Source organism: Sorex araneus, chromosome X (assembly GCF_027595985.1).
Source record: "Sorex araneus isolate mSorAra2 chromosome X, mSorAra2.pri, whole genome shotgun sequence".
Classification (NCBI taxonomy): Eukaryota; Metazoa; Chordata; class Mammalia; order Eulipotyphla; family Soricidae; genus Sorex; species Sorex araneus.
The window spans coordinates 181,799,976-181,814,297 of record NC_073313.1 but is presented as its reverse complement, the minus strand read 5'-3'; the positions used below and the strand labels follow the sequence as shown (position 1 = coordinate 181,814,297).

General features: G+C 37.8%; 1 protein-coding gene across 3 annotated transcripts in view; it reads right to left on the bottom strand.

The window, feature by feature from the left end:
* The window catches only part of PTPN4 (protein tyrosine phosphatase non-receptor type 4), a 175,667-nt gene that overhangs the window by 41,493 nt on the left and 119,852 nt on the right, over positions 1 to 14,322 (bottom strand). For 2 of the 3 annotated variants that reach the window (XM_055119988.1, XM_004608155.2), the window contains exons 14-15: positions 10,395 to 10,520; positions 8,602 to 8,760 (exon numbers count right to left, since the gene is read on the bottom strand). In XM_055119988.1, the coding sequence (XP_054975963.1) occupies positions 8,602 to 8,760; positions 10,395 to 10,520 (285 nt within the window). The remainder of the gene's footprint in view (positions 1 to 8,601; positions 8,761 to 10,394; positions 10,521 to 14,322) is intronic. The other variant, XM_055119989.1, reaches the window with a different exon arrangement.

Below are 14,322 nucleotides of genomic sequence, written 5' to 3'. Positions count from 1 at the left end.
AAATCAATACAAGAATAAAACAGAAAAAGTCATATGATTTTAACACCAGAAAGTTATAAAAAAAAAAAAGTCACCTGAAATTCCTGGTTTCAACTAATCTCCAAGCCCCTAACCTAAATATGGAACCTTATTTAGCCTAAATATGGAACCTTAAACCAGAGACTGATAAAGGTAAGCATATTGCAGCTGCATAGCCCAGGGACCTGAAATTAGCTTGTCACAAATACTGCAATTCATATGGGATTCCTCTGATTTCCCCTGGCTTGCTATCTGCTTCCATTTGCATTCTCTTTGTGTTTTAATTCTTTGTTCTTTGGTTCCTTATCTTTCAGCATTTTGCAAGGCCCTTAATGTATTGATAGGCAAGATCAAAACTGGCAGAAAGGCAGCAAACTTTGAAAAGTAAGCAAACAGGAATAGGAAAGGTTATCTAAAAAAGCTATGGTGAGCCACTAAAATAAGACTAGAATGGGATCATCCACATGAGAATGACTCCTGGATATAGATGTAACACTTGAGGATTATCAAGCATGCACAGACTTTCTGCTGATTATGAACCTAAGAACAATACAGAGAATTTGGGAGAATTCCTCACACTGTGTCCACCTACTTCAAATAGGTGGACAGATAATAATTGGCAATTTACTTTATTTTTTAAAATAATATTTAATAAATGGAAACAATTAAAATAATTTAATTTTAACACCAAAGAAATTTAAAATTAAGTATTAGATGGTTAGCTAATATTTTCATTAGCTTCTTTTATTTATTTATTTATTCTTTTATTGAATCACTATGTGGAAAGTTACAAAGCTTTCAGGTTTAAGTCTCAGTTATACAATGCTCGAACACCCATCCCTTCACCAGTGCACATATTCCACCACCAAGAATCACAGTATACCTCCCCTCTCCCCCCCACCTCCTCAACCCCCCATCCCGCATGTGTAACTGATAAATTTCACTTTACTTTCACTTTACTTTGATTATATTCAATATTTCAACAAAAAACTCACTACTATTGTTTTGGAGTTTCTCCCCCCTAAAGTCGACCTGCTGAAAAGAAAGCATTTGATAATTTATTTTCCATTGCCGAGAATGAAGAGATATGAGGTCGAGAGGCCGCACTAGCAGCCGCACGGTTTTGGATTTCTGTATTTTAGTATTTTAGTAACTAAGTCCAGAGAAATATCTGCCAGAAATTACAACATTGTAAGCTTATACCTCTCAGCTACTTTATATTCCACATATGAGTGCAATCTTTCTATGTCTGTCTCTTTCTTTCTGACTCATTTCACTCAGCATGATACTTTCCATGTTGATCCACTTATATGCAAATTTCATGACTTCATGTTTTCTGACAGCTACGTAGTATTCCATTGTGTAGATATACCAGTTTCTTTAGCCAGTCATCTGTTTTTGGGCACTCTGGCTTTTTCCATACTGTGGCTATTGTAAACAGAGCGGCAATGAACATGGAAATGCAGATGTCATCTCTACTATACCTTTTTGCCTCTCCGGGGTATATTCCCAGGAGTGGTATTGCTGGGTCAAATGGAAGCTCAATTTCTAACTTTTTGAGAATCGTCCATATTGTTTTCCAAAAGGGCTGAACCAGCTGGCATTCCCACCAGCAGTGAAGGAGTCCCTTTCTCCCCACATCCACGCCAACACCGGTTGCTTTTGTTTTTTTGGGATGTGGGCCAGTCTCTGTGGTGTGAGATGATATCTCATTGTTGTTTTGATCTGCATCTCCCTGATGATTAGTGAAGTTGAACATTTTTCTCATGTGCCTCTCAGCCATTTGGATTTCTTCTTTGGGAAAGTTTCTGTTCATTTCATCACCCCATTTTTTGATTGGGTTGGCAGTTTTCTTCTTGTGGAGTTCAACCAGTGCATTGTATATCCTTGTTATCAACCCTTTATTGGATGGGTACTGCGTAAATATCCTTTCCCATTCTGTAGACTGTCTTTCTATTTTGGTCACTGTTTCTTTTGAGGCGCAGAAGCTTAGTTTGAGATAGTCCCATTTATTTATCTCTGTTTTCACTTGCTTGGCCAGTGGCGTGTCAGCTTTGAAGATACCGTTGGCTTCAATGTCGTGGAGGGTTTTGCCGACCTTGTCTTCAATGTACCTTAGGGATTCTGGTCTGACGTTGAGGTCTTTAATCCATTTTGATCTGACTTTTGTACATGGTGATAGGTGGAGGTCTAAGCCCATTTTTTTGCATGTAGCTGTCCAGTTTTGCCAGCACAATTTGTTAAACATGCTTTCCTTGCTCCACTTCACATTTCTTGCTCCCTTATCAAAGATTAGATGATCATATATTTGGGGGTGTGTGTCAGAGTATTCAACCCTGTTCCATTGGTCTGCATCTCTGCCTTTGTTCCAGTACCATGCTGTTTTAATGACTACCGCTTTGTAGTAGAGTTGGAAGTTGGGGAGGTTGATTCCTCCCATTTTCTTTTTCCCAAGAATTGCTTTAGCTATTCATGGGGGCTTATTGTTCCATATGAATTTCAGGAGCGCTTGCTCCATTTCTTTGAAGAATGTCAAGGGTATCCCTATAGGGATCACATTGAATTTGTACAATGCTTTGGGGAGAATTGCCATTTTGACAATATTAATTATTCCAATCCATGAGCAGGGGATGTCTTTCCATTTCCTCGTGCCCTCTTTTATTTCTGAAGTAGCATTTTGTAGTTTTCATTATACAAGTCCTTTAACTCCTTTGTTAAGCTGATTCCGAGGTACTTGATTTTTTGAGGCGCAATTGTGAACAGGATTGCTTTTCTCATGTCACTTTCTTCTCTCTCATTATTTGCATATAGGAAAGCCATGGACTTTTGGGTATGTACATGTATATATATATATATATATATAGAGAGAGAGAGAGAGAGAGAGAGAGAAAGAGAGAGAGAACTTATATGTTATATGATGTAACTTCTCAACTTCTCTCTCTCTCTATATATATATATGGTATATGGTGCCCGCTCAAACAAATTGATGAACAACGAGACAACAGTGCTACAACAGTACTATACTGATTGAGAGAAGTTACATCACTATTGCAGTTAACTTCCACTAAGCACTTTCTCAAAGTCAAACACCAAACTGTGTATCTCATTAAGTGTTCACAGGAATCTATAAGGGAGGTATTATGATCCTATTTTTTTTTCCACATGAGAATATTGAGGCTCATATAAAAAATAACCCATTCAAGTTCACATAATTAGAAGTGGAGAAACCAAGTTTAAAATCTAATCCTAGGGAGCTGAAGCAATAGTACAGTAGGCAGGGTGATTGCCTTGCATGCAGTCCATCAGTGTTTTGATCCCCCAGATGGTGCCCTGAGCACTGCCAGGAGAAATTCCTGTGCAGTCAGGAGTAACCCCTGAGCATCGCCAGGTGTGGCCCCCAAAACAAAACAAAACAAAAATCCTAATCTTGTTAATCCTAAACTTGTGCTCTTAACATTAAACTATAATAACTGTACAGAAAAAATATAACTAGAGAAATTAGGAAGTTACTTTAAATCAAGGATTTTAAACTTTCTGAAGTAGTGTACAATGCACTTATGAAATGCCTTTTATTTTTTTATTCATGTTTTATTTATTTTTTAAATTATTTTTTATTTTTTAGTGAATCACCTTGAGGTACAGTTAGAGACTTACAAACTTTCATGCTTAGGTTTTATCATATAATGATTGAGTATCCATCCCTCCACCAGTACCCATTCTCCACCACCAATGATCCCAGTATCCCTCCCACCACTCCATCCCGCCTCTGTGGCAGGGCATTCCCTTTTGCTCTCTCTCCCCTTTTGGATGTTGTGGTATGCAATAAAGGTATTGAGGGGCCATCATATTCGGTCTATAGTCTACTTTCAGCTCGCATCTCCCAACCTGAGCCGGTCCTCCACGCACCCTTTTACTTGGTGGTCCCTTCTCTATCTGAGTTGCCTTTCCCCCTAGCATGTGAGGCTGGCTTCCAAGCCGTGGAGCAATCCTGCTGATACTCATCTCTACTATTTCTGGGTGTAAGTCTCCCATTCTGTTACTTTATATTCCGCAAATGAGTGCAATCTTTCTATGTCTGTCCCTCTTTTTCTGACTCATTTCACGTAACATGATACTTTCCACTTAGATGCAAATGAAATGCTTTTTAGAAGCCAGCAACTCCTATCTGCCTCTGAGGTCTCAATAAAATTTAACAGAGCATATACTCAACATGCTTTTTATATCATTTCAATTATTACAGTGCTTCTGTTGTATTTTAAATTCAAACAACTTCTATTTAAGTGAAAGGAATGTAAGAGAATGGGACTCTAATTACATCCACATTTACTTAAATTACTAATCCATTTCTAATACAAAAATTTAAATATATTTAAAACCAGTAATTTGGAGCTGGTCCTGGAGGGGGCACTCAGGGTCCCAGCAGCACCACATCCCTCAGCCCAAGTATACTCAACCATCAGCCAGGTTGGCCAAAGATCAGTATGAGTGGACCCCGGGTTCTCTGAGCACTGTTTGGGAGTAGTGTCCTCAACACCTATACTCGGCCTTAAAATGATCCGAAGGGAGAGGGGCACCAGCATGAGGATCAAGTATTAAAACAGACTTCAATATTTATACACAATGCTGGAAGCTTGCTACAAGTGTGTGTGGAGTGGAGGGCAGTTCAGATAGAGAAGGGACCAGTATGACAATAATAGTTGGAAATGATCACTCTGGACAAGAACTGAGTATTAAAAGTAGGTAAAGAGATAAACATGATATCCTTTTAGTATCTGTATTGCAAACCATAATGCCCAAAAGGAGGGGGGATAAGATGGAGAGTGTAAGAAAGTGAAGGGAGTGGGGGGGGGGAGAGAGAGAGAGAGAGAGAGAGAGAGAGAGAGAGAGAGAGAGAGAGAGAGAGAGAGAGAGAGAGTGAGAGAGAGAGAGAGAGAGAGAGAGAGAGAGAGAGAGAAAGAGAGAGAAACTGCCATGGAGGCGGAGGGGTAGGGGGCGGGAGGAAAACTGGGGACAATGGTCGTGAGGAATGTACACTGGTGAAAGGACAGGCATTAGAACATTTTATGACTGAAACCAAATCATGAACAACTCTAACTGTGTATCTCACTGTGACTCAAAAAGAAAAAAAATTTGTGCAGAGTACTGTCTAGATCAAGTTTTTGAATGTTAAGAAAAAGGAAAATGGGAATATAACTCTAAGAGTGTGCCAGTACCCAGCTACCATGTTGTATAACAAATAACTTACATACTTAAATCTTTAATTGCTAAAAAATATGAAATAAAAACATTTAATGGAAAAGTTACATTTACACGCATCCTGCTGTCAACAGAGAAATATATTAAAAAGGGTGGCAAATTTTTTTAAAAAGTGTCAATCAAGCTAGTGGGAAAAAGGCTACTTTTTATATTAGCATTAATTTTCTTTCTTTCTTTTTTTTTTTTATACATGCTTTATTCACTGAATGGGCAGTAAGCACATTTTTTTTTTTTCTTTTTGGGTCACACTCGGCAATGCACAGGGGTTACTCCTGGCTATGCACTCAGGGGACCATATGGGATGCTGGGAATCGAACCCGGGTTAGCTGTGTGCAAGGCAAACGCCCTACCCGCTGTGCTATTACTCCAGCCCCTAGCTTTAATTTTCTTACGAATGTTTCAACTACAGTGAAAGCAATTTATTCTGCAGCCAAAGCAGTAACATCTATTCTTGCCTTTAAAAATTTATATCATAATAAAAATAAAATCTTAGCTACTTATGTACTCATATAATTATTTTGATCTAGTGCCCATGTTTCCTTATTAGACATTGGTTGGTGTATATTAACATTTGTAGTATACATTTATCAAAATAAATACCTCAAATATTTAAAAGTTAATTTTTGACAATTGTTGGCCTCAGAAAAATAACAGTCTAACTGCTTTCTGAAATAGTTAAATGAAAAAAGTGTTTCCCTCTTTAATACTGCAAACAGATCTTACCAATAAACGGTAACTTTATTCTAGGTAGTACAACAAACTCCTGTTTGCTTCCACAATAAATATACCTGAGTTAGTAACACATTCTCTTTATGAAGTAGAACAGCTTATCCCTAATTCAAGTCAGGATTCAGGTTTTACATTAGAGCCCAATACTTGCTCAAAGAAAAGGAAGGAACAGCTGATGATTATTTCGGTATATATTGAAATGTTCTGTGCTTAGTCCCAGGCACTTGTGTTCTTGCTCTCTCTTTTTTGGGGAGGGACAGGGGTTGTTTTCGGCCCACCCAGAGTGTTAAGGGGACCATGCAGTGTCAGGGATAGAACTCCAGTCTCCAGCATGATTTCAGTTCATTGCACTATATTATCTCTGGCCCAGTTTGATTTATTTTCACACATGTCTTAATGTAAAACTAAAATCCATGAATTGCAATTTGAAAAATATTTCTCTAAATTCTAAACCAACAAAGCAGGGAGAGAGTTCAGAGGTCAGAGTGCGGCAAGAACCAGCATTCAATCCCCAGTACCACGTGCTCTTGAGCACCACTGTGCTCCACAACCAGAGCTGCATCACATCTCCCTGTAGCACAGAACTACATTGTCTCTCTTATGTCAAACAGGGACTAAAATCTTCCTACTTCATTAAGTTACTTGAATAGAACAATGGCGATGACTATTCAGAAATATTCCAATTCAACTGTGTCACCCTGGCTCTAAACTCAGGTGTCACTCCTGGCGATGTTCGGAAAACCATATAGGATGCTAAGGATCGAACCTGTGTCTGCTTCGTGTCAGGTAAATGCCCTACCTGTTGTACTATTGCTCTGGCTCCAACTTAATTCTTCACTTTCCCTCCGTTATGTGGAACAAAGGCATTTTGAGAGGGTAAATGATTCTTTTGGCTTGTCAATCTACAAACTTTGTAGCTGGAAATACTCTGTGTGTGTGCGCTCCTATTAATATGAAAGATCTTAAAAAAATTAAATTGAGCCAAGCCTGAAAATTAAATTGTTTTATTATGTAATAAGCTTGAGATTCCTCTATTTGATCTAATCAATTAGAAGTGAGTTCTAAAATTTAATCAATCAATATTTAAAACATGTACTTTATAAAAGCTATATTATGTTTACTATACTTTTTAAAGCTTCAGAAATAGAATATATGCTTATTACTGAATTTTTTAAATTAAAATTAGAATTTTAAAGTAATAAAACTTTAAGTTTTCATTACTCCTATCTCCAGCTAATTCATTCTCCACAGCTATCTTTGTATAGTATATATCCTTCCTATTTCTCCATTCTCTATGTATGCACACAGTTGGACAAGCAACACTATTACTTATGCAATTTTCCCAGAGTACCTAGAACTGCTTTGTTGTTCATTGCACTATCTACTCTCCCCCCACCCCCCCACTAGGACACAGTGGAGCTGCTCAGAGGCTACTCCTGCCTCAGTGCTTGAGGATACTGCTAGTGGTGCCCTAAGGGACATGGCATGAAGTTTTACCTCTGGTCATGTTAAAGGTATATATATTATACACCTTTCTCCTTATAATTAATGCATCTTCTTATCTATGTATCTTGCTGGTTTTTTTTTTTTTTTTGCTTTCTGGGTCACACCAGGAGATGCTTAGTGGTGACTCCTGGTTCTGCACTTAGGAGTCATTCCTGGTAGCGCTCAGGGGACCACACGGGATCCCGGGGATCGAACCCATGTTGGCTGCATGCATGAAAAGAGCTCTACCCACTGTACTATCACTCTGGCCCCTCTTGTAATCTTTTACTAATTATCACTTTGTATTTTTATTTGCATATGAATACTGAGTGCAAGCAACTAGTACACTAAACTGAGAGGTTAGACAGTGCTTCTCAGCCCTTATCTGACTGTGGCACTTCTCTCACTAGCTGGCCCTCAACATGCGGCAGCCACCATTTACACAATTTCCACCTGAGGACCCCCTGGAAACTGGAGACCCACAGAGTTCCCAGTTGAGAAATGCTGAGAAAGAGGGACCTGGAACATACTACAGTAGTAGAGTGTATGCCTCCCAATTATGAGGCCCTGGGTTTGATCTCTAGCATGAAATGGGGAAGGAGTATGTGTGCACGCACACAAAGTGAAATGAATAGAAGCTGATGAAGTAAAAAAATGGCTATGAAGTTGAATTTGTTCATCAGTATGCCATGAAATATGAATTCAGAAATGGCTCTGCCATTTATAACTTATTTCAATCCGGTATTTCTACATTTTTACTTACTTTTCCTAACACTGTCATTCATCCTTTGATTCCCTTCTTGAAAACTATTAAGAAAATGCTATCTTATTGCCTGACCACAGTACTATATATCATCTTTAGAAATACAGAAGCATACACACTGTAAGTCTAAGAACAATCACAACTGCAAAAGAATAATAGTGATTTTTGGTGGGGGTTAGAAAGAGAAACCAGGAAATGAAGAATTCCTGAGAATAAAGAAACACATTTATAAACATAAAATTTTAAAACATGGTACTAGTAAAATCTTGTTCAAAAACCTAATTTATCAGATTATTTCAAATGAAGCAATCTGGGGCATTTTTAAGGAAGTTAAATGAGAAATGTCTTACGGCGATGATTCCAAAATGATGCTATTAGCTTGTGTTGAGGATGGAGATCTGTGATTCACAAATACTTCACTCGGGGAAGTATGAACCACATGGTCTACCAAATGACCGACTGAAGATGGTCGTAAGCGGGTTCCCTCTTGGGTGAATGCAGAATTTCGACTACATGAAGAGGGAGAAAAAAATGGAGTAAAAATATGCTTTAGAGTTCACTTTTTAGCTTCTTAATTACATTTGTAATTAGAAATTAGGTATATGCTTTTAAAACTAATGACAATGACAAGCTGAGCCTCTGGGAAAGATGGTAAGACATAAGCAAAAATGACAGAATGGCAAGCCAGAGATCTGAGCTATGGTCAAGAACCCAGGACAAGGATTTTACCTATTCAATCACCTATTTTCCTTAATAGCTTTAATGTGTCTAGGTTTTAGTCACTATAACTTTGTGTTCAAAAAGTGAAGTAGAAGAAATGCTTTTATTGATGGCCTTCCATAAGTCCAAGGAATAGATACTGAGGACTGGAGACATGTCTCAGTGGGAGAGTGCATGCTTGTATGCATATGATGCTGGGTTCTAATCCTCCCCTACACCAATCAAGTATCAAACATGAAATTACTGAGAATATAGAACATGTGAAAATCAGTCAGAATATCAAAACAACCCTAACATCTCAACAGACCAAAGTTTAGATACTGAATACCATAGTGGTAATCACATGATCATCATCATTACCATTAGCAGCTATGGTAACTAGCAATACATACTTATTCTGTGCCAGGCATTAGTTTAAGCATTTTATATTTATCACCTCATTTAAAAAGCATGATGCACAATAAGACACTATTTTTAATATATATACATATATATCAATGTATATAATTTCATATGTAAGGAAAATGGCAAAGTGTTTTATTAACCAAATGTTTAGTCAGATTCAATGCCAATGAAGTCAATCATCTGGAATAACAAATCACCTGTTTAATTCTATTCTATAACTAGCTAAATTCATTAGCAGTTCTGGGAACATATGGAGAAATGGCTAGGTAGAAAAAGGACTAGAAAAAGAGTTTCTGGATTTTTTTTCCAAAGAAGATAATATCTTTGGGTAGCATAAAATTAACTTACTATTTTACAGCAAAGTATACAGCTTTTGAAGACATAACCACATTAAATGCATCTATAGTAAATGCTAAATAATAGTGTTTCTTAGTATAGTTATTTTATATTTCATCATACTTAAAGCTAGGCTTATAGTATCTAACCACAGAAATCCTACTTGTTATGCCATAGAAAGTGGGAGAACAATTTTGTGGTAACCATTTTATTAAGATCATCACAATAATTTAATATATTCGAATATATGCTCTACTAAAAATTTGTGCTGGAAGGAGATAAAGTCAACAACACCAACCACAAATATCTTTCAGGTTTATTAGCAGGTCATTATTAATTGGCCAGAGACCCTTACTATGAAAGTCAGTTGTGTAGGAAAGTGAACAAACCCGTTCAATGCTCTCCTCCGCTCACTCCCCAAAGCAAGTTTTTCCATGGTACTTATGCAGTGAGCTGCAGCTAAGAGGAAACAATGTCTGGCACAACAAAAATTGTATCTCACCAAAGATTTAAAATTTACATATTCAATAAGAAACTTGTTGAACTTAGTGAAATATGTGTCAGAAACTGTCTTCAACTTAATAAAACTGTGAAAATATATAGAAATAAAAATTTACATATTCAGATCTGGCAATAATTCAGAAAACAACAAAACGGATTGCTGATGTTTGTATGTACTTACTGATTAGGAGTTCCAGGGGGAGATCGGGATGGAAGGCTTTGTGTTTCTAACCTGTCATCTGATATTGAATTTCTGCTTACTACTTCCCAATCCATTAATTTCCGTGCCAATGGCTTACTAGGGGATCTGCAAAATAGTTTAAATATGTATAATAAAATTACTGTTAATTTACATATTCTTTTTTTCTTTTTTTTTCTCACTTTTTTGGGTCACACCCAGCGATGCTCAGGGGTTACTCCTGGCTTTGCACTCAGGAATTACTCCTGGCAGTGCTTAGGGAACCATATGGGATGCCGGGGATTGAACCCACGTTGGCCGCGTGCAAGGCAAACGCCCTACCCGCTGTGCTATCGCTCCGGCCCCTAATTTACATATTCTTAATTTATTTATTTCCCCACTTCCTTCCCTTTGTCATTGTGATAATCAGGGGACATATACTTGGTTGTGGTGCTTGCACATAGATTGAGATGCACACTGAGGGGCATGTTATAATTGTGGTTCTTGTAACACACCTTAACTGTAGTGCAACAGAGATCACACACTTATTTAGGTGCCAGGGATAGTACATGGCTTATAGTGCAGTGCTGGGAAACGTCTTAAGGCCTGCCACATACAAAACAGGCATTCTACCACCAAGTCTATTCCAAGGGCCGAAATTTAAAATTTTATACTTCAACTATGTACCACATATTAAAATAATATTACTAGATAAATAAACAGAAAGAATTTACTTATAAGAAATTAATACTTTTGAAGGAATGTACTAAGAACGTACATATATTTTATATGAAGGCAAGAAGGAAAGAGGCTAGGAATAAAGTAAAATAAGAAACAAGAAAAGCAAGGAGTGGTTGGTTAACAAAAGTTTTCTTGTATATTATCAATATTATATATTGAATATTTATATTACAAAAGCAGTAGTAATTAAAACAGCATGGTATTGGACTAGAAACAGATCTGACCAATGGAACAGAGTTGAATATCTTGTCACAGATCTCCAAATACACGGCCACTTAATCTTTGGCAAAGGAGCAAGAAATGCAAAGCATAACAAGGAAAGCCTCTTCAACAAGTGGTGCTGAGAAAACTGGATGGCTACCTGCAAAAAAATGAACTCTGACCTCTGTCTAATGCCAGGCACAAAGTCAGATAAAAGTGGATTAAAGACCTCAATATCAGACATGAATCTATAGGGTACATAGAGGAAAATGTAGGTAGAACCCTCCATGACATCGAAGCTAAAAGCATCTTAAAAGGATGAAACAGCACTGACCATGCAAGTGGAAGCAAACATAAATGGGACTACATCAAACTAAGAAGCTTCTGCACTTCAAAAGAAACAGTGACCAAAATACAGAAAGAGCACACAGAATGGGGAAGAATATTTACCCAATACCCATCTGATAAGGGATTAATATCCAGAAATATACAAGACACTAGTAGAATTGTACAAAAAAAAAAACACCTCCAATCCCATCAAAAAATGGGGAGAAGAAGTGAACAGAACTTTCCTCAAAAAAGAAATACAAATGGCCAAAAGGCACATGAAAAAATGCTCCACATCACTAGTTATCAGGGAGATGCAAATCAAAATAACAACGAGATATCATTTCACACCACAGAGACTGGCAAACATTCAAAAGAACAATAGCAACAAGTGCTGGCGTGGATGTGGGGAAAAAGGGACGCTCTTTCACTGTTGGTGGGAATGCCAACTGGTCCGGCCTTTCTGGAAAACAATGTGGACAGTCCTTCAAAAACTAGAAATTGAGCTTTCATATGACCTCACAATACCACTTCTAGGAATATATCCCAAGGATGCAAAAAGGCACAGTAGAAGTGACATCTGTACCTATATGCTCATTGCAGCACTGTTCACAATAACCAAAATATGGAAACAACCCAAGTGCCCTAAAACAGATGACTGGTTAAAGAAACTTTGGTACATCTACACTATGCAGCTGTTAGGAGGGATGAAGTTATGAAATTTGCTTATAAATGGATAGACATGGAGAATATCATGCTAAGTGAAATGAGGCTGAAAGAGAGGGACAGACATAGAAGGACTGCACTCATTTGTGGAGTATAGAATAACATGACATGAGGCTGACACCCAAGGACAGTAGATATAAGGGCCAGGAGGATTGCCCCATAGCTGGAAGACTGCTTCATGAGCAGAGGGAAGAAGGCAGATAGAATAGAGAAGGGATCACTAAGAAATCGAAGGCTGGAGTTAATAGTCGGGATGGGAGATGTGTGCCGAAAGTAGATAATGGGCCAAACATGATGACCTCTCAGTGTCTGTGTTACAAGCCATAATGCCCAAAAGTGCAGAGAGAGTATGGGGAATATTGTCTGCCATGGAGATAGTGGGAGGGTGGGAAAGGGGGGTATACCGGGGATATTGGTGGTGGGGAATGTGCACTGGTGGAGGGATAGGTGTTTGATCATTGTTTGATTGTAACCCAAACAAGAAAGCTTGTAACTATCTCACAATAATTTAATAAAAATTAAAAAAAATTGTATTACAGAGTTTCTGAAACTCTAGTTTATCCTGAGGTCAGGATAAACTAGACAGAATTTCTAAAAAATTATCTTTTATGTTATTAAATTAAAATTTACCCTCTCCGGGGGCTGGAGCGATAGCACAGCGGGTAGGGCATTTGCCTTGCACATGGCTGACCCGGGTTTGATTCCCAGCATCCCATATGGTTCCCTGAGCACCGCAAGGGGTAATTCCTGAGTGCAGAGCCAGGAGTGACCCCTGTGCATCATCACCAGGTGTGACCCAAAAAGCAAAAAAAAAAAAAAAAAAAAGGGTTTAAAATTTACCCTCTCCTCCAGTAAGGTCAGGTAAGGTCAGGATGATAATGATAAGCATATCATACTTTATTTATTTTATTTTGATAAGTGGTAGACATGTGCTGCCCTCCTTATCCTTAAAAATTGCTTTTAAGCTAATTAAGTACTGAAAGGAAGCAGTCATATGCATGATACCCTTTCAGATACCCTTCCAGCAACAGTATTGCAAACCACAGTGCCTAAAAGAAAAATAAGAGAGAAACAGAGAAGGGGGGGCGGCAAGTGGGGTGGGGTGGCAGGGGAAGGAGAGGAAGAGAGAAGTAAAATTTCTGCCAAAGAGTCAGGCTTCGGGGCAGGCAGGGGAGCAGGAGGGAAACTGGGGACACTGGTGGTAGAAAATATGCAATGGTGAAGGGACAAGTGTTGGAACACTGTATGACTGAAACCCAATCTTGAACAACTCTGTAACTGCATCTCATGGTGATTCAATGAAAAATTTAAAAAATACTTTAAAGTTAACTATTCTATCTCAAGTTGGAAGCTGAAAAATATATTTTATTGCCTATCTACCTATAGTCAGCAATCATAGTGATAAGGTGAGAACTAGGAGGTCTTTTCCAAAGACACTGGTGTTCGTAGAAGTTAAAATAACTCTTAAATGAACAACTGAAGTTTTCTTTTAAAATGCAAATTCAGATAATGGCCAAAACTCATGTAAATCATATGAGAGCTATGTAAATACAGAATTATATAGGTTAATAATACAGAGGTTAACATGATGGACTCATCTACTTAAATCATCTTTAAATAGTTTTATATTTTAGTAACCAACTCACAAAAACATACTGAACAATAATTATATACAATATAGGTAGTTTAAAATGAGAAGGACCATGGGTTCTATAATCGATCAAGTGTATATATGTCTAAGTTTACTTAAAGATCTATAACTTAGGAGTCTTAGGGTTCATTACCTTCTGAGTTTTGTGAGCTGAGTGTCTGAATTTTCAGTGCAATATTTCAGTATATTAATTTTACTAAACCACAACAGAAGTTAATTATAAACCCAATCCACACAAGTGCCCTATCATTTCAAGATTCATAGCCAAAACATTTTCAGTCTGGT